This window comes from Myxine glutinosa, chromosome 8, assembly GCF_964187855.1.
Source record: "Myxine glutinosa chromosome 8, kmMyxGlut1.1, whole genome shotgun sequence".
Taxonomy (NCBI): Eukaryota; Metazoa; Chordata; class Myxini; order Myxiniformes; family Myxinidae; genus Myxine; species Myxine glutinosa.
The window spans coordinates 51,160,282-51,185,486 of NC_136268.1; the positions used below are offsets into that span (position 1 = coordinate 51,160,282).

Consider the following 25,205-nt stretch of genomic DNA (forward strand, 5'->3'; position numbering starts at 1 on the left):
TGGGAGAGGCTTCGCTTCATATAAACAAATATCCACCATTTTATTAACTCGCATAGCTTTGAGGCCTGTTTTGTAGGCCCGTGGTGTCTTGCTCTCTCTCCCAGTTTTATTTCAAATCAAATTCGATATATCATTTCATTTTTCACAGTCGCTAACATAGTTTTAGACTCGGTTGAAAAAAAACGGGAAGAAAATCCGATGAAAGTTGCCGTTTATAGAACGAAATGAATTCTCAAAGGCCTGTAACTTCAAGGCCATTGAGTCTCTCTCACGCCTTTATCTCCAATCTAACTCACCATGTGATTTCATTTTTAGCGATGGTTTTAGACTCGGTGTCAGCAATAATTGAGAACATTCCACACACGCGGGAAAATGCAGAGATATATTTTTAAAAATCGCGTCATGATGTATCATACACCGCCCAACATGACACCGACGGCAACGTGTCGACATATATTTAAAATTCGCTTTTGCTTTTCCGTTAAGATATATTACTTTTTCGTTTGATGACAGTCGTCACAAAAACGTCAACAATGATGCCGACATACATTTCTTCGTTTTTATTTAATTCAACATTATTAGCCGGAAGTAAAATATGTTTCAGGAAATTACCGAGAGATATTTCTTGGTTTTTTTTTATTAGTTATGTGCTCATACACTTTAAATAGGTTTATTTGAAATCTTTAATTTTCAACAATATAATTTACTTGCCATTTATCATTTGATGATTACGAGACACTTCCTCTTGAGGATCGTGACAATTCATGCGCTGCGTGGAAACTTCTATTTCCAAAATGAATGAGACGATCGATGAAGAACGCAGACTTGAACAGGATGCAGCAAGAAAACGAATGAGATGGGCGAACGAGTCCATCGACGAACGTCAATGCAAACCTGAACATGATGGAGCAAGAAAAAGAACGAGACGGGAGAAAAACGAGAGAAACGAGACGGGGAAAAGCCGATTGGAGAGGCGAGTGAGGAGCGATTGGAGAGGAGAGTGAGGAGCGATTGGAGGGGAGTGTGAGGCGCGATTGGAGAGGAGTGTGAGGCGTGATTGGAGAGGAGTGTGAGGCGCGATTGGAGAGGAGTGTGAGGCGCGATTGGAGAGGCGTGTGAGGCGCGATTGGAGAGGAGTGTGAGGCACGATTGGAGAGGAGTGTGAGGAGCGATTGGAGAGGAGTGTGAGGCGCGATTGGAGAGGCGAGTGAGTAGCGATTGGAGAGGCGAGTGAGGAGCGATTTGAGAGGCGAGTGAGGAGCGATTTGAGAGGCGAGTGAGGGGCGATTGGAGGGGAGTGTGAGGCGCGATTGGAGAGGCGTGTGAGGCGCGATTGGAGAGGAGTGTGAGGCGCGATTGGAGAGGAGTGTGAGGCGTGATTGGAGAGGAGTGTGAGGCGTGATTGGAGAGGAGTGTGAGGCACGATTGGAGAGGAGTGTGAGGAGTGATTGGAGGGGAGTGTGAGGCGCGATTGCAGAGGAGTGTGAGGCGCGATTGGAGAGGAGTGTGAGGCACGATTGGAGAGGAGTGTGAGGCGCGATTGGAGAGGAGTGTGAGGCGCGATTGGAGAGGAGTGTGAGGCATGATTGGAGAGGAGTGTGAGGAGCGATTGGAGAGGAGTGTGAGGCGCGATTGGAGAGGCGAGTGAGGAGCGATTGGAGAGGCGAGTGAGGGGCGATTGGAGAGGAGTGTGAGGCACGATTGGAGAGGAGTGTGAGGTGCGATTGGAGAGGAGTGTGAGGCGCGATTGGAGAGGAGTGTGAGGCGCGATTGGAGAGGAGAGGAGTGTGAGGGATTGGAGAGGTGAGGGATTGGAGAGGAGAGGAATGTGAGGGATTGGAGAGGAGAGGAGTGCTAGGTGGAGAGAGGAGAGTGTCAGGTGGAGAGAGGAGAGTGTCAGGTGGAGAGAGGAGAGTGTCAGGTGGAGAGGAGTGAGGGGTCACATATTATGTGAAATAAATAAATTGTGTTCATTACACCATTTCTGGATCTGATGACTTGTCAGTAACCATTTTGTAAAAATGAATGTGCAGCATCTAACTCAATATGTCGAAATGTCACACACATCCATGCCCGTGGGATTCCCACGGGTGACCCCGCTAGTACTTATATATTTATCTTATCACTTATACTTATATATTTCTCTTATCACTTATATTTATGTTAATACTTATACCCATAAGGGACACTATCAATTCCATTTTCCAAAATAAACCTCTTATTATCAAAAGCTCCTAATGCCTTCTTATTCACCTCCTCTTAGTCAGGGCCCTTAGGGATATTTTGGTTCAAATTCTTCCAAAAGCATCAAATTTGGCGCAGATGTTGCCCATGCCATACTCTTTCGATTTTTGACGGGCGCCAAGGGCGGTATGATCCGGGGACCATACCGGTCCATCCCGCCATGTCACCTGACCTATGACGTCATAATTAGGATATGCATCCAATCACATGGCGTACTATAAGTGGTCAAAGTTCAAAATGAATCGATCGAAAAATGAAGGCAGGGATCCATTTTTAAGGTTTTCATAAAATCCAATATGGCCGCCAGGTCAAGACATATGACGTCATATTTATGACATGTATACAATCATGTATACATGAACCCGGATCATGATCTTACAAAAATTAAACACAAGGATATGGCATACAGTTCATAAAACATCAAAATCCGTACCTTTGTAATTAGACTGATGAACTGCATATGCCTGAAAATTAGGAAATAGACATGTAAATATTTCCTCTAATTGTCAAAAATAAGGTCAGAGTTCGATTACCCAACCCAGAAACATAAAATGGTGAACCTCGCGTAAATCTTGACAAAAAACTCAAAAACCGACATGTTTGACTCAAAAATGACCTTTAAGATGACCTTGAGGGTTGACCTTGACCTCAAATCATCAAAATAACATCATAATTGGATTCCTCGACCTGGAAAACCCCTGAAAAGTGGTATCATACATGATTCCAACCCTTTTGGTTATTTAACTGATTTTCCTCTAATCCGGGTGGCGGCCATTTAGTATTTCGCCAATATGGGGCCCCCGGGAGGGGCGCCCGTCTTGGCGCCCATCAAAAATCGAAAGAGTATGGCATGGGCAACATCTGGGCCAAATTTGGTGCTTTTGGAAGAATTTGAACCAAACGGCCCCAAAATATCCCTAAGGGCCCTGACTATCTGTATATAATTGATGTTTATAACTTTTCATCGTATTCATTTTTCTGAACTCTTCTTTCTTTAAAGTTAAACAATTATAATAATTTTCAAAGTTTATTGTTTCTTTAATAACATTTTTCTTTATTCCTTTCAACTTTTTATCACTCTTTTCAATATTATTATCAATATATTTATAAGCATAAGCCTTAGACCCCAATCCCACAAATTCACTCATTACCTTACCCCCCAATTCATCCTTAAACTTTCCAATAACCTTTTTATTTTTTGAAGAAAACAACTTATCACCCGGCTTGTAATTACTTGTATCGTATGTATCAATATCATCAATCACATCTGAATAAACATCTTCTGTATCAATTTTCAAAATAAAACGATCTGTATCCATATAAAGGAGATTAACATCATTTTGATATTTCTTCCTTAAGTTATTGTAAAAGTAATCATACATTAATGACTTTGGTAAATCAAGAATTGATGTTCCAATATAAATAGGTTTGTCCATTTCAATACTTTATTTAACCAAATGGCTCGCACAAAAGTTCCCTGAAAACACCTCTACTCTTTGAAAACTGGGTCTGTTAATTAATTTTGTTGCTTGTTTCCAAGATGTAGCAAGTCTTATGTTTTGTCTATTACTAACATTTTCCATTGTCTTTCCAAATACAGCATTATTCATCAATTTATAAAAGTCCTTCTCAAAATCTGTCTTTGCCTCTGTTCTTCTTTTTGTATTAAAATCAATATATGTTTTCAACCAATGACTTTGATTAAACTTTAAAACTCTATGAATCTTCTTCACTCTTAACCCTGCTGATAAACATTGTCTCAAGTTCCTTTGGTGTAAAACATAATTTCCTTTATTATATAACGTAGTAAGTAATTTTTCTGTTGATTTACCTTTTGTATTAAATGATTGTCGATAATCACTTAACCATTCTTTTCTTGGTCTTCCTTTATCAGGAATTTAAGGCAGATCTTTATGTTTATTATGAAGTTCTTCGGGATATTTAAAATCAACCTCAAAATAATATCCAATTTTAGCTTTATCCAATTCTTTTTGTGTAGAGATAACGATATCCTGCAAAACCTTTTCATAATCTTTCTCTTTAACCCACCGAAGTTCTCCATAAGGTAAGGCTTGAGACATAGCCCATCCATACAAATTGTTAGCATCATAATACATCAAATAAGAACTATCTTTTAGCATCATAATTAGAAAGATATTTGTTGTTAGCTTTAGCATATCTACTCGAACATACTTGAGATATTCCTCCTCGTTTAGCCTTTTCTATCATCAAAAGCAGATCTACATCACTGACAAATCCAAGTCCTGTTTTGTCATTTTTAACATAGCACTCCAAGCTAAACCAACAGCAGTGTAATAGTGAGCGGGGTCTAATCCATAGGAATTTTTATTATGACAGACGCTTCTAAAAGTCTCAAATACATCAGCCAATAGTAAGACATCAGTTTTAAGATACAAATCATGATACTCTCCAAGGTTCTTTATATTAAACGTTTTCCAAACATTTTGTGCTTGAGTATAATCTTTATCAGTTATATGACTTTTATTTAATTCGTTATAGAAATTTTCTTTTGAGGGAAGTTGTGTTTCGCCAAATCTCTCAAATGAATCCATATAATCAAACGGATATTTACCCTTTTGTGGTAAGAGTTCAATCTCTTCTTGATTTATAAAATACTCTGAAAGACTCGGAAAGTTTTTAATATTTGATACCAAGTTAGATAATTGACTTGGCATAAACTTGAATGAGTCAACAAATCTTATATTAGTTATAGGAGATGTTTGAATTTTTTTTGTGAATGAAATGTATTTCTGATCTGTGTTAGGAATTGCAGAAATGTCTCCAGAAGTCTTTGAAAGTTCATTTATAAATAGATGTGTATCACAATGTGCGTTGTTGTGAAGAAAGACTGGAATGAAAGAGGGGAGTTTATAATTAATATCACAACTTTGATGAGCCGGACCTCTATATTTACCAGTGAGATGACAATGATCTCTAACCTTTAGACCTTCACCAATTTTCTCCTCACAAATATGACAGACAGCCTTTGCCTGCCCAAATTCTGTTTCTTCTTCTTTTGTTAAGGACATTGGTTTGTTGGTTTATCTCATTATCTTGGTTAATCGAACACAGTCTCTTTCTAGTCGTTTCACAAACTCCTCTGTGGCATCTTCTCCTCTATACAGTTCTAAATTGTTGTATTCATCACCAATGGATGATTTGATATAATAACAGAAACTACAAGGAGTATGTTTTTGATATTTACTCGTGGATGATTTTTTTGGATTTGGAGAAGCAGTATCTATTTTTTCAAGGGCACTTTCAAAGTCAGCATATATCACGATTGGATGTTTTATAGTCTTGATGAAATCTTTAAATTATATGTTTGAACCTACTTTTGGCATATTAATTACGGTGGATTTATGATCACCACAGTATTTTGAATGTTGGTTTAATCTTCCTTTGGTATGAAAGATGTTAAGACAACGCTTACAAAGATATGTTTTACATTTTCTTTTGACTACTTGTGAGGTGATTAATCTAGACAAATTTTTGATGGAAGCATAATGTGAATTTTCTTCTAAACTAAAACAAAGAAGGTCAATATGAGTTTCATCATTTTTATCGTTATCAGAAATTTAAAAAATCTGAACTTTGTTTGTTTTTGTTAGTCCATAAACATTAACAGATAGCTTATTCATTTTCTCAAATTTTATAATATCAATCAATGACATAGGAAACTTTAAACCTTTAACATTTAACGTATTCTCATATTTCTTATAATGTGATACTCTCTCAGGGTTCCAATGTGGGGGATGAAGGTGAGCGAGAACAGACCATAGGAAACATTTATTATCTTTATGTTTTAATATTTAAAAAACCGCTTTTTTCAGTTTTATAACCCTCGGCAAATCAATGTAAGAGGAAGCTTTAAGAGGGTCTGATTTCAGCATGTGTATATCAAAGAAAATGATTTTACTAATACTATATCCACTACCCACCACAGTATTATCTCTATCCTGCTCCTGTTTTACAAGTTCACCACAAACACCTGATGATAAGAAATCTTGGAATGATGTGATGAAGTGAGGGTCTGTTCTCATATAGGAAGTTTCTTCAACATCATGTTTTACCATACCCATTTTTACTCCCATATAAAACTTTAAAGTATTCATCTCAGTCAACGTATCTTTTACAAGTGTTTCAACAGCAGGTTTAACCATCTCAACCGCCTCAGCTATTGATTTTGGTCCTGGAGTTCCAAACTCAAAAACCCTTATCTTAATATGTCCCTTAAATGCTCCATCAGAGTTTTTAATAGAGTACACAACTGTTCATTCTTCTTGTGTTTTTTTGATTGAAGGTGCCTGGGAAAACTTTTCTTCAAGACATCCTTAGAACAGACATCACAATGTTTTGTTTCTCTCTCAAGAGGAGATAGTAGATGAAGTAGATGAAGTAGATTAAATGTGTGTTTGTAGGTGGTTTTTATAATATTTATATTCATGATTACAAACGTCGCAATACGTTGTAGTCCGGCAGCTAAGCTAAATATAGCATAACAATTGTGCATTTTGTGAGGAAAGCACCAAATTTGGCACACTAGTAGACTATCATATTATGAAAAGATCTGGATATTGGGCCATCTCAGATTCAGAGATTTGATTTTTGCAAGATTTGCAGATTTTGCAGATTTGCAAGCTGAGATTGCAACGCCAGGGACGGCTGACTCCTTCCTGCGAGCTGCCCACGTCACCCGCACAAGAAGAGCTCATCAAATCACTGCAGTGGCACTGCACATCCTGCAACACCATGAGTATGAACGCCACTGTATGACATATGCTGATGATGCAGAAGACCTGCCTGAGTTCGAAGACTGGTGTCACCAGAGAGGAGAAGACATTCCCAACTTTCAGTACTGGGCAACTGCGCTGGAACCAGAGATGTTGGTACTGGTCTACGTGCGTTCTCTGCGGCAGGCTTCATTCACGATGTACTTTGATGCCCTGATGGAACTGGTCCCATGGTTCCATGCCTTAGACCACACACACTATGCCAGGTGGGTCCCTGTTCACCTGAGGGACATGGTTGCACTCCCAATGAAGCACCCAGATGTAGCCAGAGAATTCAGGGCTGGCAACTTCACTGTACAGAAGACGAAGAAGGTGTTCTCTTCGATCCCAATCGACCAGGCGCATGAACAGAATAACGCCTGCATCAAAGGAGATGGTGGAGCAGTCGGCCTCACTGACAACCCAAGTGCCCTGCGGCATTGGATGATTGCCGGGCCAGAAGTTGCCAGGGCCATAGAAGAGTTCCAAGATGGCCATCAACACTGGCGGCGGCGAGAGGACACACGTCATCACGACCAGACACCAAGTGTGCAGACCTCTTTCGCCAAGGATGTCCGCGCCCTTGTCAGCGTCATAGAAGAGCTTGGCAACCCCTTTGAGGAAGAGAGCATGGATGTGGTTGTCCTTGACACAAAGGAAATTGCAGGTCCTGCTGCAGTTGAGACTGTCAGGAATGTGAAGAAGATTGGCCAAGAGCAGTTCCAGGCTTTCACCAGAGAATGCCTGGTGGAAAGGACCAAGCCAATTGATGATGCAATTCGTCGGAACAAGCTGAAGGTGTCATTTTGGAAAATTGCTGCCACAGCCATCAGGGGCTGAATTTGAGATGGCCCAATATCCAAATCTCTTCATAATAGGATAGTCTACTAGTGTGCCAAATTTGGTGCTTTCCTCACAAAATGCACAATTGTTATGCTAAGTCGCCCCACTATTGTATTTACCATATTTATATAGTAAAACTTTATTTAAATAAAAAATCTCGTGGTAATTTATATACTTTTTCGCTTAAAATAAAATTTTCTTGATGAAAATCTCATAATTTATCAATACTTTTTCACTTAAAGTAAAAATGGTTTTTCGAATATCCGGGTAGAATCACTTTCCTTTTATCTATATATTTGTGTTTAAAGTAAAAATGGTTTTTCGAATATCCGGGTAGAATCACTTTCCTTTTATCGATATATTTGTGCTTAAAGTAAAAATGGTTTTTCGAATATCCGGGTAGAATCACTTCCCTTTTATCTATATATTTGTGCTTAAAGTAAAAATGGTTTTTTTTTCAAATTTTTCTTAAAAAATTGCAAAAAAAAAAAAAATTAAAGTTGAAAACATTTGCAATTTTTTTTTAAAAAATTGAAAACTTTTTGGAAAAACTGGAAAAAAATTTGAAAAATTTTAGAAAAAATTAAAAACATGTATTTTGTTTTTAAAGTAAAAAATGTTTGGGAAAAAAATTTCAAAAGTTTTTTAAAAAATTTCAAAAAAAGTAAAAATACATTTTGAAAAAAAAAACTTTTTATGCATTGCTCAAGGTCATCTGCCATCTGCTTGGAAATCAGCCAACATTACCGCTTCACACAAAGAAGGTGCAAAAAGAGATCCTTGCTCAGAAAACAGGATCAATCATCGCTTCTGACGTGAAATCCTTCCTCTTCTCCAATGGCTTGATTTCGGATCATCAATTTGGATTCACACCAGGTCATTCTACACTGGACATGCTGCTTCTGCTGTCTCAACAATGGATGGAGGTCCTCAATGCCAAACAGGAAATTAGAGCTGTCTCCCTTGACATTTCACGTGCCTTCGATACGGTCTGCAACCCCACTCTGCTCACCAAACTCTCCTCCCATGGTATCCATCGAAATCTCCACACATGGCTTGCATCCTCTCTAGTCATAGTCAACGTGTGGCCCTGAATGGATTTCTCTCATCTCCCCTTCCTGTTCAGGCTGGAGTTCCCCAAGGCAGTGTTCTGGGCCCTGTGCTTTTTCTGGTCTTTATCAATGATCTCTCCAACTCTCTGGAAAATCCTCTCTATCTCTTTGCTGATGACTCTCATCTCTGCCACTCCATACCGCTCTGCCGCTCTGCTCCATACCGCTCTGCCGCTCTGCCCTGTGCTTTTTCTGGTCTTTATCAATGATCTCTCCAACTCTCTGGAAAATCCTCTCTATCTCTTTGCTGATGACTCACATCTCTGCCGCTCCATACCTCATCCCTCAGATCGGCAGTCTGCAGCCTCCTCACTCTCTGCAGACCTGGAAATAAAATCACAGACTGGTCAAACAAGTGGAACATGTCTTTCAATCCTGACAAATCTCACACTCTCACCGTCTCTCTGAAAAGACCGACTGGACAACCCTCTCATCTACTTTCTCAACAATTCTCTCCAAGAAGTTCTGTCACTCAAGCTTATGGGTCTCACTATCTGCCATGATCTTTCCTGGGAAAACCACATTTCCAAGCCGGCCTCCAAAGCCAGGCGCTGACTGGGCATCCTCCATTGTGCGAAGTCCTTCCTTAGCAAACTGGAACGACCTGAGCTCCTCACCACATACAAGGCTTTCATCCACAGCTCAATGGAATACTGCTCTCCCCTCTGGGCTGGTGCTCCTGCCTCACACCTAGCTCGGCTTCACGCTGTAGAAACCAAAGCTTTCAGTATCATTGGAATCTCTCACGATGTAGCTAACTCCGAGGACCTTTCACTCGCTCACCACAGGCAGGTTGGCGGTCTTTCTGTTTTCTACCGATTCCTCTCCGGCCGAGCTCCCCCAGCTCTGTCTGTGCTCTGTCCCGCAAATATTCCTACAGGTCGCACAAGATATTATATCTAGAAATATTCCTACAGGTTCCAGCAACCTTCTTATGGTTAAACTGCCAAAATCAAGATTCTCTGCTCACCTTCACTCTTTCATTCCTCTTTTCTCCCGCCTCTGGAACAAACTCCCTCACTCTCTTCAATCCCACCCATCCCCCCAGGTCTTTAAAACAGCTGTTCACCACCATCTCTTATCTTCCCCCATCCAAAACCTTGATCTTTTCTACCCCCGTTAATTCACCTCAGATCCACTTTCTTGTAATACCGACTTATTTCCTGGAAGCCCTAGCAGTGCCCATGTGTTTTATACCTCTCCCACCCCCCCCCCCTTCCCACGCCTCCTCCCCCCAAGCGCTCTCCCTCCCACAGATCTCCCGATGTCCATGTTCTCTACTGTTGAACTTGTTTGCCTCCCTCTCTCTCCCCATCTTGTCTCCCGCTCCCTTTATTATATGTTTTATGTTGTGGTGCGGGAGCACACACGTTGAACAAAGGTAGGCCACAACGCTTTGGTTATTATCGAGCTCTTTATTACTTGCTCACTCATCCGCACTGACTGGCTCGGGGCTGCGAGCCCCGTGTATATCCCGAGGCCACGCCTACCCCTTGGGCGTGGCCGACACCCTCTTGGTGCGCGGAATGATGTCACCGCGCCAGCGAGCCATCGTGTCCGCCACAATGTGTCCGTTTATTATTTTTTTGTGACTAATGTTAGCTCTTACACGGGCCTCGATCTTGTATAAAAAATATATATATAATTTTTTTTGAAATATGGAAGCAAGTGGGCTTGGGATGTGGGATTAATGGGGGTTGGAGGGGAGGGTATAAAAGATCAGGGTTTTGGATGGAAGAGTGTTGGAGTTGTATCAAAAAGTTGGATCCACAGGCAGGAAAAAAGAGCAATGAATAAGTGGAGGTGGGGAGAGATTCTGGTAGATTTCTCAGGAATGCTGTGCTTCATTTAAGCAAATAAAATTGCATACAAACCATCAATACTGTACACCGCTTAACAAAATAATTCATAATGACTGTGACACTACCAACAACAGAAACGTGAAAGAATATTTTGACATACATCTCCACGATTTTGATATACATACGGAAATGTCCCGTGAGAACAGATATCCTGATAGTAAAACCTGCTTTGGAAAATTGTCCAGGATAGTAGCATACTAATACACAGCTTCCACACCACAATGCATCATGGGTATTTAAAATTCACAAACAAATGACGATGGTACTTCTTTTTTGAAGTTTTTTGAAGCTTTTCAATCACTCTGGCTAATAATGTCGGAAGAAATGATGACTGCTGGCAAGATAATATTGTGAAAAGTGTGTCTTTACCTGCTCACTAATCTCTTCTTTACGAAGAAGGCGAATGGCAAGACGAAGAAATCCGACAACTGTCCGCTCCAACAGAAAACTGTGTTCATTGGCGTGTAGGATCAGCTGGTAGAGATGGTCACGCACTGAGTTCCAAATGCAGCTTACCCGGTCTCTACGGAGACATTTGTAAATGTGAGACAGATACCAAACACAAAGACACAAAACAAAACAATTAAGCAAGCACGCAAAACAACGCAACGTAATGCTATAAGCCTCAAACCAAATACGTATCGATAAAGTGAATGAATTATCCAGCTTCAATAATTATTAAATGATAATTTTTGGCGAAAATAGGCTGCCATCATAATTTCTTATGCAGCATGTGGCTGCTGGTTGCTTCATTGCTGGGAGCGTGGCCTGTGCCGCTCATGCGGTGCCCTCTATTTCCAGGAAGCTGGTACTCATTTTGCTGACCTCGGAAGGATGACAAGCTGAGTCAACCCACCTGGTGTTCGATATTGGCACGACAGGGGCTCAAACTCAAGACCCTAAGGTAGCCACGTTAACCGTTAAGCCAACACCAGGCTTAATAGGCTGCCAATGCTGACAAATAAAGGTATCTGTAGTTATCTATTTTACTTCTAGAACCCACAAAGGACAAGCGTTACGCCTAGGTCCCCCGTCGGGGAAGTGATGTGAGTTGACAAAGTGGAAGACGCAGAAAACATGCCATGATATGATATTTCGCTCACAAGGTTCAGACATACATGGAGGCGGCCATCTTGGATTTTGACGTGGCGACCCAATTTTCAATAGCGTTCTTCCTTATGCCTAGATACACCCACACACCAGATTAGAAGTTGGTCCTTCGCTTATTGTCCCCCGTCGCACAGCGTAGCGAAAAGGATACTATGGCTTTCCCCTCCGTCCGTGTGTCCGTCCGTCCGTGTGTGCGTGTGTGCGTGCGGGCGTGCATGCGTGCGTGCGCGAAGGACCGCATTCGAATTTGGTGTGTGCGTGCAACCCACGTCAAAATCCAAGATGGCCACCGCCATGTATGTCTGATGCCATGTATGTCTGAACTTTGTAACCTGAATATCTTGAAAAATAAGTGAAGTACCAACTTCTAATCTGGTGTGTGGGTGTATCTAGGCATAAGGAAGAACGCTATTGAAAATTGGGTCGCGACTTCAAAATCCAAGATGGCCGCCGCCATGTATGTCTGAACCTTGTGAGCTGAATATCTTGAAAAATAAGCGAAGTACCAACTAATTTGGTGTGTGGGTGTATCTCGGCATAAGGAAGAACGCTATTGAAAATTGGGTCGCCACGTCAAAATCTAAGATGGCCGCCACCATATATATCTGAACCTTGTGAGCGAAATATCTTGGAAAAATAAGTGAAGTACCAACTTCCAATCTGGTGTGTGGGTGTATCTAGGTACAAGGAAGAACGTTGTTTAAAATTGGGGCGCCACGTCAAAATCCAAGATGGCCACCGCCATGTATGTCTGAACCTTGAGATGAATATCTTGAAAAATAAGCGAAGTACCAACTTCTAATTTGGTGTGTGGGTGTATCTCGGCATAAGGAAGAACACTATTGGAAATTAGGTCGCCACGTCAAAATCCAAGATGGCCACCACCATGTATATGTCCGAACCTTGTGAGCGAAATATCTCGAAAAATAAGCGAAGTTCCAACTTCTAATCTGGTGTGTGGGTGTATCTAGGCACAGGGAAAAACGCTGTTTAAAATTGGGTCGCCACGTCAAAATCCAAGATGGCCGCCGCCATGTATGTCTGATGCCATGTATGTCTGAACCTTGTAACCTGACTATCTTGAAATATAAGCGAAGTACCAACTTCTAATCTGGTGTGTGGGTGTATCTAGGCATAAGGAAGAACGCTGTTTAAAATTGGGTCGCCACGACAAAATCCAAGATGGCCGCCGCCATATATATGTCTGAACCTTGTGAGTGAAATATCTTGAAAAATAAGCGAAGTAACAACTTCTAATCTTGTGTGTGGGTGTATCTAGGCACAAGCAAGAACGCTGTTTAAAATTGGGTCGCCACGCCAAAATCAAAGATGGCCGCCGCCATGTATGTCTGAACCTTGTGAGATGAATATCTTGAAAAATAAGCGAAGTACCAACTTCTAATTTGGTGTGTGGGTGTATCTCGGCATAAGGAAGAACGCTATTGAAAATTGGGTCGCCACGTCAAAATCCAAGATGGCCGCCACCATATATATGTCTGAACCTTGAGCGAAATATCTTGAAAAAAAAGCGAAGTCCCAACTTCTAATCTGGTGTGTGGGTGTATCTAGGCAAAAGGAAGAAAGCTATTGATAATTGGGTCGCCGGGTCAAAATCCAAGATGGCCACCGCCATGTATGTCTGAACCTCGTGAGATGAATATCTTGAAAAATAAGCGAAGTACCAACTTCTAATTTGGTGTGTGGGTGTATCTCGGCATAAGGAAGAACGCTATTGAAAATTGGGTCGCCACGTCAAAATCCAAGATGGCCACCACCATATATATATGTCTGAACCTTGTGAGCGACATATCTTGAGAAATAAGCGATGTACCAACTTCTAATCTGGTGTGTGGGTGTATATAGGCATACGGAAGAAAGCTGTTGAATATTGGGTCGCCACGTCAAAATCCAAGATGGTCGCCGCCATGTATGTCTGAACCTTGTGAGATGAATATCTTGAAAAATAAGCCAAGTACCAACTTATAATTTGGTGTGTGGGTGTATCTCGGCATAAGGAAGAACGCTATTGAAAATTGGGTCGCCCAGTCAAAATACAAGATGGCCGCCACTATATATATTGTCTGAACCTTGAGTGAAATATCTTGAAAAATAAGCGAAGTACCAACTTCTAATTTGGTGTGTGGGTGTATCTCGGCATAAGGAAGAACGCTATTGTATATTGGGTCACCACATCAAAATCCAAGATGGCCGCCTTGCGTCTTCCACTTTGTCAATCACATCACTTCACCGATGGGGGACCTAGGCGTAACGCTTGTTTTTCAAGATTTTCCGCTCACAAGGTTCAGACATACATGGCGGCGGCCATCTTGGATTTTGACGTGGCGACCCAATTTTCAATAGCGTTCTTCCTTATGCGTAGATACACCCACACATCAGATGAGAAGTTAGTAGTTCGTTTATTTTTCAAGATATTTCGCTCAAGGTTCAGACATATATATGGTGGCGGCCATCTTGGATTTTGACGTGGCGACCCAATTTTCAATAGGTTTCTTCCTTACGCCTAGATACACCCACACACCAGATTAGAAGTTGGTACTTTGCTTATTTTTCAAGATATTTCGTTCACAAGGTTCAGACATATATATGGTGGCGGCCATCTTGGATTTTGACGTGGCGACCCAATTTTCAATAGCCTTCTTCCTTGTGCCTAGATACACCCACACACCAGATTAGAAGTTGGTACTTCGTTTATTTTTCAAGATATTCAGCTCACAAGGTTCAGACTTACATGGCGGCGGCCATCTTGGATTTTGACGTGGCGACCCAATTTTCAATAGGGTTCTTCCTTATGCCTAGATACACCCACACACCAGATACACCCACACACGCCACCCACACACCAGTGGCGGCCATCTTGGATTTTGACGTGGGTTGCGCCCACACACCAAATTCGAATGCGGTCCTTCGCTTTCGCACGCACGCACACACACACGCACGGACGGACGGACACACGGACGGAGGGGAAAACCATAGTCCCCCTTTCAATGACAAAAATGTCATTGTCCCCAGCTTCAGTTGAGCATTTGGGAGTGTGTGTTGGGTGTTGGGGTTGAATTTTTGCAGTGTGTGTTGGGGTCGAGTTGAGGAAGGCTCATGGGCGCGCTGCGATTTTCAATATGGCAGCCATCTTGAAATTGGTTTCCGTCAATTTCAAGCAGAACGGCTTGTCTGATTAAATCCATTTTTGCAGTGTGTGTTGGGGTTGAGTAGAGGAAGCTTCCTTTCGAAAATGGGCGCGCTGCGATTTTCAATATGGCCACCACGGTAGACATCTTGAAATTGGTTTCCGTCAATTTTGCCAGAACGGCTTGTCCGATTAAATCCATTTTTGCATTGTGTGTTGGGGTTGAGTAGAGGAAGGTTCCTTTCGAAAATGGGCGCACTGCGATTTTCAATATGATCGCCAGGGCAGCCATCTTGAAATTGGTTTTCATCAATTTCAAGCAGAACGGCTGGTCCGATTAAATCCATTTTTGCAGTGTGTGTTGGGGTGGAGTAGAGGAAGGTTCCTTTCGAAAATGGGCGCGCTGCGATTTTCAATATGGCCACCACGGTAGACATCTTGAAATCGGTTTCCGTCAATTTTGAGCAGAACGGCTGGTCCGATTAAATCCATTTTTGCAGTGTGTGTTGTGGTTGAGTAGAGGAAGGTTCCTTTCGAAAATGGGCGCGCTGCGATTTTCAATATGGCCGCCACGGCAGCCATCTTGAAATTGGTTTCCGTCAATTTCGAGCAGAACGGCTTGTCTGATTAAATCCATTTTTGCAGTGTGTGTTGGGGTTGAGTAGAGGAAGGTTCATGGGCGTGAAATGGGTTAATGGGTTAATGGGTGAAAATTTCATTACTTGCAGTTCCTACTCGGTATACAACTTCGCTTCAAATAACAAATTGTCATCAATGCTTCCTTTCACCATGCATGGGCTGAGGGGTTACGCCCGCTTTGCGGTGCTATTTATTTGACCTTATCTGGACCCGAACCAAAATGTCATTGGCTTGTTCTCGTCACCTGCACAACCCATCCACCTTTGAGATATCATGCCATATATCATTTTTGGCCCTATCTCTCAATTGTGAAGAATAACTTAAATATTCTTGTGTCACAAACAGACAGACAAACCAACACACAAACAAGGGTGAATATATAACCTCTGTCTACCTTCGGTGGTGGAGGTAACAACAGAGAATATGAAGAATACTGTTATATCATACTAAAATACACCATTTGTGTCTGTCCATCTGTCTGATGAATTTTTGACGCTAATACATTCCGTCGTTACTTATCCAGTCTCAACCAAACTTGACAGGGTGACCAAGGGTTACATAATGAAGGTTGTAGCGCATTCATTTGCCCCCCTCCTCAAGGGGGTTTTCTCCCCCGAGCAGGTTTTCCCCACCATTGCCATCAATGGGTTGCGTGTTGAGGTGTATAGCCATATTAAGTTAGCTTTATCGTGGCGTTTTTCCAAAGAAGAAGATTTATCGTGGCGTTTTTCCAAAGAAGAGGATTTATCGTGGCGTTTTTCCAAAGACGCTTTAAATAACAAAATGAATGATAATCGCATATTATTAATGTTATTGTGGCGGCCACGATGGCTCGCTGGCGCGATGACATCATTCCGCGCACCAGGAGGGTGTCGGCCACGCCCGAGGGGTAGGCGTGGCCCCGGGATATACACGGGGCTCACAGCCCCGAGCACGGCAGTGCTATAGTTTGATCCTTGGAATAAAGACGCTTTTGATTACATACGTTGTTGCTTCCTTTATTGGCAAGACAAGTCGTGCGCATAGCACCGCACTACATTGGTGACCCCGACGTGATCAGGGGGCTCCAGGAGTTCCTGGGCATGGTGAACTTTTACCACCGTTTCCTGCCCCGCATCGCCCAGCTCCTGCGCCTCCTGCACGAGGCCCTGCGGGGAAGCCGGGCAAAGGTGCCGTCATTTGGACCGATCAGATGGACGCGGCGTTCGCGGGCGAGAAGCTCGCCCTGGTTAATGCCACCATGCTCGCTCAGGCACCCGGCGCCCGATGCACCGATCGCCCTCACCACCGACGCGTCGGACTACGCGGTGGGCGCGGTGCACGAGCAATGGGTGCGTGGAGCTTGGCAACCGCTGGCGTTTTTCAGCCGGCAGCTTCGCCCGCACGAACGCCGGTACAGTACCTTCGACCGCGTGTCCGTGGACCGCCTCAAACCGGCCCACCTCGACGTGGACCACCCCCCGCCAGTGGCTCAGACCCTGCGCCAGGGACGCCCAATTCCGCCGGCACGCCGCCCCCCTGTCCCGCACCCATCCCAGGGGCAGCCGGTGGCATCCCAGCATCCCAGACGCCACCAGCCGCCAGAGGGCGATTCGGCCGGGTCATCCGTTTGCCCCGCATCCGTACGCCCGAGGGGTAGGCGTGGCCCCGGGATATACACGGGGCTCACAGCCCCGAGCACGGCAGTGCTATAGTTTGATCCTTGGAATAAAGACGCTTTTGATTACATACGTTGTTGCTTCCTTTATTGGCAAGACAAGTTGTGCGCATAGCACAGCACTACATTATGACAAAACAATATTAATACAAATAATGTCCCACTTCCCCAAGGTGTTTTTCCTGCAGTGATAACGTGTTTAAATAGCTTATCGTTATAATGGCGTTTGTGTGAGCAACGACCTCTACAGGAAGAAAAAAATATTATAAACCACAAACACGTATGATTTGCTTTTTAAACAGTCACTAATGCTCTTTATAACACTAAATGAAGAAATTTGGAAGAATCCCGACATCCAAGAAGTAAGCTTTACTTACAGAACTGAGCGAAGATATATGGTACTGAAGTGCAGTGCTACGCGCACAACCTGTTTGCCAAAAAAGGTAAGCCACAACGCGTATGATCAAAACCAAAAGAGTCTTTATTGTAAAGCTCAAACTGTAGCACTGACGTGCTCGGGGCTGCGAGCCCCGTGTATATCCCGAGGCCACGCCTACCCCTCGGGCGTGGCCGACACCCCCTTGCTGCGTGGAATGATGTCACCGCGCCAGCGAGCCATCGTGTCCGCCACACGCGCCCCCCCAGAATTCCCACGCACCTGAAGGGTCAGTTTGTGGGGCAAACGGATGACCCGGCCGAAGCGCCCTCTGGCGGCTGGCGGCGTCTGGGATGCCGGGATGCCATCTGGGATGCCTCTGGCGGCATCTGGGATGGGTGCAGGACAGGGGGGTGGCGTACCGGCGGGGCTGGGCAGTGCCGGGGGTCCGCCCGCCGGGGGGCGGCCCCGATGCGGGGGCCGAGCCGCTGGCGGGGGGTGGTCCACGTCGAGGTGGGCCGGCTTGAGGTGGTCTACGGAGACGCGGTCAGGAGTACTGCCGATGTCCAGGGTGAAATGCTTCGCCCCCGTCTCCAGCACACGGAAGGGCCCGTCGTACGGGGGCCGCAGCGGTGTCCGGTGGGCGTCGTGGCGAATGAACAAGTACTCCGCCGTGCAAAGCTCCGGGGCTACGTGCGTTGGCGGGCACCCATGGTGCGCCGTCGGCACCGGGGCGAACCTCTGGGCGGTCTCCTGCAGTGCGGAGCGCTGCTGCGCCGCGGACCGTGGTGCCGTGGAGTCGGGGAGGAACTCGCCCGGCACCCGCAGCGGTTGCCCAAAGACCAACTCCGCCGCGGATGCACGCAGGTCGTCCTTGGGCGCCGTCCTGAGGCCCAGCAGGACCCAGGGGAGCCTGTCGACCCAGCCGCCGTCGCGGAGGGTGGCCCGGAGCGCGGCCTTCAAGGAGCGATGGAAGCGCTCGCACAGGCCGTTGGCCTGGGGGTGGTAGGCCGTGTTGCGGTGCAGCTGGACGCCGAGCCCCCGCGCTACCGCCCCCCAGAGCACCGAGGTGAACTGGGGGCCGCGGTCGGACGAGATGTCCGAGGGGGCGCCGAACCGGGCAACCCAGGTGGCGATGAACGCCTGCGCGACGTCCGCCGCTGTTGTCGCCGCCAAAGGCACGGCCTCCGGCCACCGGGTGGTGCGGTCCACCATGGGGAGGACGTGGGTGAAACCCCGCGAGGGGGGCAGAGGTCCCACCAAGTCCACGTGAATGTGGTCGAACCGACGTTCGGGCACAGTAAACGGGGCCAACGGGGCCTGGGTGTGGCGGTGCACCTTAGCGCGCTGGCACGCGAGGCACGTCCTGGTCCAATCGCGGACGGCCTTCCGGAGGCCATGCTAGACTAACTTGTCGGCGACCAGCCTCTGGGAGGCCTTCGTGCCCGGGTGGGACAGGCCGTGGATGGCGTCAAAAACCCGGCGCTGCCAGCCCGCGGGCACGATGGGGCGAGGCCGGCCGAGGGAGACGTCACACAAGAGGGCCGTGCCCGCGTCGTCGAACGGCACCTCGGTGACGCGGAGGCCCGTGGCGGCGGTCCGCAAGGCCTGGACGTCGGGGTCGGCGGTCTGGTCCGCCGCCATCCAGGCATAGTCGATGCTGAGGTGGACCGCGTGGGCGACGGACCGGGAAAGGCAATCCGCCACTGGGTTGTCCTTCCCCGCGACGTGCCGGATGTCCGTCGTGTACTCGGACACGGCCGAGAGGTGACGCTGCTGCCGGGCCGACCATGGCTCGGCGACCTTGGCCATCGCGAAGACCAGGGGCTTGTGGTCGACGAAGGCCGTGAACGAATGGCCCTCGAGCAGATGGCGGAAATGCCGGACCGCCAGGTGGAGCCCGAGCAGCTCGCGGTCGAAGGTACTGTACCGCCGTTTGTGCGGGCGGAGCTGCCGGCTAAAAAACGCCAGCAGCTGCCAAGCTCCCTTCACCCATTGCTCGTGCACCGCGCCCACCGCGTAGTCCAACGCGTCGGTGGTGAGGGCGATCGGTGCATCGGGCGCCGGGTGCGCGAGCATGGTGGCGTTAGCCAAGGCGAGCTTCACGCCCGCGAACGCCACGTCCATCGGCTCGGTCCAAGCAACGTCACCTTTGCCCGGCTTCCCCCGGAGGGCCTCGTGCAGGCGGCGCAGGAGCTGGGCGACGCGGGGCAGGAAACGGTGGTAAAAGTTCACCATGCCCAGGAACTCCTGGAGCCCCTTGATCGTGCGGGGGCGCGGAAACCCCCTGACCGCCTCCACCTTGGCCGGTAAGGGGATGGCCCCGTGCCTGGTGACGCGGTGCCCCAAAAAGTCGATTTTGGCGACGCCGAACCGGCACTTGGCGGGGTTGATGATCAGGCAATGCCGGCCCAGGCGTTCGAAGAGCGTGCGGAGATGGCGGAGGTGCTCCTCACGGGACGCGCTTGCGACGAGGATGTCGTCCAGGTAGACGTAAATGAAGTCCAAGTCGCGCAAGACGCTGTCCATCAGCCGTTGGAACGCCTGAGCCGCATTCTTCAACCCGAAGGGCATCCGCAGAAACTCGAAGAGGCCGAATGGTGTGATGACGGCCGTCTTCGGTATGTCCTCCGGCCCGACGTGGACCTGGTGGTATCCGCGGATGAGGTCCACCTTGGAAAAGAGGGACATTTTCGTCAACCGGGTGGAAAAGTCCTGGATGTGAGGGACCGGGTAGCGGTCGGGGGTGGTAGCATCGTTGAGGCGGCGGTAGTCTCCGCACGGCCGCCATCCCCCGCCGGGCTTCGGCACGATATGCAGCGGCGATGCCCAAGCGCACTTGGAGCGCCATACGATGCCCAGCCGCTCCAGCGTAGCGAACTCCGCTTTCGCCACCGCGAGCTTCGTCGGCTCGAGGCGGCGTGCCCGGGCGTAGACCGGTGGCCCGACGGTGGGGATGTGATGATCCACCCCGTGCTTGACGGCCACCGCCAAGAAGGTGGGCCGCGTGAGGGCCGGGAAACTGGTGAGGAGGCGGGTGAACTCGTCCGCTGCCGGAAGCGTACAGACCAACCTCGCCGGGACCGAACCGCTCAGTAAGCCGCTTGGCGAGCCGCTCGGTGGGCCGCTCAGGGAGCTGCTCAACGAACTGCTCAGTGCGCAAGCAAGCGAGCTGAACGTTTCGGCCTGGACGAGGCGTCTGTGCTTCACGTCCACCAACAGCCCGTGTGCACAGAGGAAGTCCGCGCCGAGCAATGCCATGGGCACTCCGGCGGTTACGAACGACCACTGAAAGCGTTGCCCTCCGAACCGCAGGGAGAGGCAGCGCTTCCCGAATGTGCGTATGGGTGTACCGTTGGCTGCAAGCAACGCGGGGCCCCGGCCCGCGGTTCGCTTGTCAGACGTGGAGGCGGGGATGACGCTCACCTGCACTCCTGTGTCGCAGAGGAAACGGCGCCCGGACGAGGTGTCCGTGATAAATAGGAGGCTGCCGGAAGGGCCGACGCTCAGGGCCGCTACCGAGCGCCGGCCCGGGCGCTTCCAGACTTGCCAAACGAGCACGGCGGGCAACACTTCCTAGCCTTGTGGCCGAACCTGGCGTGGAAACGGCATCAGGCTTGCGGCGGTGGCGGCGGAGGCTGCGGCTTTCGCAGCTGCGGCGGTGGTGGGCTGAGCGTGGCGGCGGCCACGAGGTGTGCATCCGCATCAGCCTCGGGATCTACGAGGTATGCAGTAGCATCAGCCTCGGGATCCACGACGGCCGCACCGAAACTCGCCCGCGTGTCACAAGTCGTGAAAAACTTGTCGGCCTCGATGGGAAGAGCGCGGGGTTCCCCTATTTTGGAACCGGCCAACGCGAGGCGTACCTGTGCCGGTAGCTGGCGTAGAAAAAGCGCCCGGAATAAAAAATCCGGGGCTTTGTCACCCAGCAACGACAGCATGTAATCCATCCGCACCGATGGTCGTGTGTCCCTGAGTTCGGGAAGGTCCAGGAGGCGGTCCGCCCGTTCGAACTCCGTGAGGCCGAACGTGGCGATGAGGAGACGTTTGAGCGCCTTCTACTTGTGCTCGGCCGGTGGTTGCCGCAGGATGGACACGACTCGGGCGGCTGTGCCGGGCCCGAGGGCGGCGATCACGTGGTAGTAACGCGTCTCGTCCACCGTTATTCCTCGAAGCTGGAACTGTGCTTCGGCCTGCACGAACCATACCTCGGCCTGTGCTTCCCAAAACTCAGGGAGCTTTACCGCGACCGCGTTGCTGGCCATGGCGCGTTCTGTGGTCAGCGACGGCTGAACCAATCGAGGTCACCAGTGAAGTGCGGTGCTACGCGCACAACTTGTTTGCCAAAAAAGGTAAGCCACAACGCGTATGATCAAAACCAAAAGAGTCTTTATTGTAAAGCTCAAACTGTAGCACTGACGTGCTCGGGGCTGCGAGCCCCGTGTATATCCCGAGGCCACGCCTACCCCTCGGGCGTGGCCGACACCCCCTTGGTGCGCGGAATGATGTCACCGCGCCAGCAAGCCATCGTGTCCACCACAGTACTCTATATACCCCACAAATGTTGAGTTCATACGATGGCCCTTTCTACCACTACCGTGGCATTTTTCGTAGCGAACTTTGGAAACTCGCTCCCGCTGTTTAATACGAAACAAAGGGAGGAAGACCGGGATGTGCTCATTTACCAAGCAGCTAGTTAGCGCTTGCCAAGCCAGCCGTTCCTTAACGGTTTGAATGGAGTGCTTGATCGAATGCTTAAACCACTTGACGATCTCTCCACAAGAAACTTGGGAAATGAACACACACCCAATGTTCTTGAGATGCGTCCATAGATCGACTGTAATCTACATACCCCAAAGAGGAATGACCCTTCCTGCCCCTCCCAGAGTCTGCGGGTGTACTAGTGAATTAAATATCAAAAGCATGACTATATCTATTAAAGATGAAGAAAGGGCGAGGAAGAGGGAAAATAAGGAGGTGATGAGAAAGTGACAAAGCTTTTTACAAGAAACAACTACAACAAGAAACAACTACAACAAGAAACGTTTACGACCATTTTCTCCTTTTTCTGGGGGTTGGTTGAATGAAAGCATTCCTCCATACGGATCTATCTATGCATTGCGTCAGTTTAGTATAAACCCAAACATTCCATTGTCTTTGACATTTTCAATCCATGTCCTTTTCAGACGTCCTTTCGGCTTCTACCATCAGCTTTATTGCTTTCTTTTATAGCTTAATCTTCTGACCATTATTGCATATATCCTTCGTTTTTATATGACAGACAAAAAACGACATTTACAAAACTCGACTGGATAATAGCTGATATCAACAATCATCACACCTCAAAGACAATAAATAACATAACATCAATAGGGCAAGGTGGACCAAAATTGAAAGCATGGGCAAAGTGACAATTGCATTGCATTTGTGAGCTAATTTGCTTGTTTGCACCAAGATAATCAACAACCCATGAAGAATATGAAATGGACTCTTCCATTTACGTATGGTCTTATCAAACCTTACAAAAAATCCATTTATTTTGCAAATTAGTGTTTCTTCAAGGTTGTCCGATAACTACATTCTAATAAGTCATTGGGTGGCAGCAGAGACCCACATTTTAATGTGGCTACAAAGACAAAAAAAAAAGGGAGGAATGCATGCGTTTAACACTTATTTGTTCAACACTTTCAAAGACTTGCCTGTTTTGCAAGATTATTTGCAGTAGAGTTTCCAGATAAAATACTGCCGCTTCCTCATCGTAACCCTCGTATTCTGGAGTGACTGAGATTAATGCCTGAAAAATGAGGAGGAGAAAACGACGTATCTCATTAAATTTATGCAGGGTTGTAGTAGTAAACAAAATGCTTCTGGAATAACAAAAACTGCAAATACTGACTGTCAATAAACTGTATCACTGTAATGTAACATGTATAAGGTATGTTGTTCAACTACCATCAGCATATGTTGTTTCCTTTTAGTCATTCACGGGAATTAGATGGTATGTCTGCATGTTTCAAAACAGCTTTGTTGATTGAGCATTGTGCAGTTATGCTCTGAGACTGTGGAACTCCCTGCTCGTTAAAATGGACACTGTCTCATCAATAATAAGTCTCGTCTTTTTACCAACGCCACCTGTGATGGACGGCGGTTATGTTTTCATGCCTGTCTGTTTGTTTGTGTGCAGGATGTCTCAAAAAGTTGCAGACGGATTTGGGTGAAATTTAATGGGCAGGTTGGGTGTGTGACAAGGACGAATTGATTACATTTTGTTGAAGATCCGGATACTTGAATTTTTCAAGCAATTCATCACCATGGAGTGATAGGACCAAAAACGATATATAGCACAATATCTGAAAAAATTATACATGGATTCGAACGAAACTTGGTGGACAGGTTGGGTGTGTTACAAGGATGAATCAATGCAATTTTGGTGAAGATCCGGAGCGATAATTTAAATTTTTTTAAAAAGTGACCAACATTGAGAGACAGACCAAAAAATATATATAGCATGATATTTGAAAAAGTTATGGACGACATGACAAAACTTCGTGGATGAGTGGGTAGGTGACAAGAGCAAGCCAATTCCATTTTGGTTCATGTCCGGATCCAGATCCAGCTTATCAGCAGGATACAAATTGTAAACTGGTCAGCCTGGCGTCAGGGGTCAGTGCCATTCTAGTTTACGGTTGTTGTTTTTTTCTTCCAAATCTCTGTCCTTGTTGGTGTCGTTTTTAGCTCACCTTGAATGTAGTTCCGGGGAGCTTATGGGATGGCACATCGTCCGTCCGTCAGTCTGTCCGTAAACACTTACAACTTCTTCTCCAAAACTGCTGAAGGGATTGTGACCAAACTTGGCTAAAATAATATTTGGTATGTTTCAACTCATACCAAATGGTGTGCCAGGAGGAATGCTTGTTCACAGCATTAAAAAAATGGGTCTAAGGGGATCTACTGGAGGTCAAAGTGGGTACAGGTATTTCTTAGTCTTAGTCTATGACTTCTACATTAGTACTGCAGGGTATCATAGTCACCCTCTCCACTGGCAAGCCAGTGAGGGTAATCGGTTTAGTTGCTGATGACCCGACCATGCGGCAGGTAGCACTGGGTTACATGTTACCAGTGGCAGTCAAGAGACTGACCTGACCTGAAAAGTATGTACAGTCACGTGAAAAAGTAAGTACACCCCATGTAAAGTTTGGACTTTTTCAACATATTTCACCATACAGCTATTTGACCTTCATTTCAACAATATTGATAGATAAAGGTGATATAATATAACAAATATCATGAAACATTTACATTTTGTAGTCCATTGTATAATTTAAATAAACATAAATGCAAATTTCGCATGTGGAAAAAGTAAGTACACCCCCACATTTACCACTATTTCAAATACCTAAAATTAGAATCAGGTGCACCAGCTC

At 46.5% G+C, this 25,205-nt stretch overlaps 1 protein-coding gene across 7 annotated transcripts in view; it reads right to left on the minus strand.

Moving 5' to 3' along the window:
• Positions 1–25,205, minus strand: part of GBF1 (golgi brefeldin A resistant guanine nucleotide exchange factor 1) — a 430,048-nt gene that overhangs the window by 35,045 nt on the left and 369,798 nt on the right. For all 7 annotated transcript variants that reach the window (XM_078783293.1, XM_078783294.1, XM_078783296.1 and 4 more), the window contains 2 exons: positions 23,481–23,575; positions 11,224–11,377 (listed from right to left, as the gene is read on the minus strand). In XM_078783293.1, the coding sequence (XP_078639419.1) occupies positions 11,224–11,377; positions 23,481–23,575 (249 nt within the window). The remainder of the gene's footprint in view (positions 1–11,223; positions 11,378–23,480; positions 23,576–25,205) is intronic.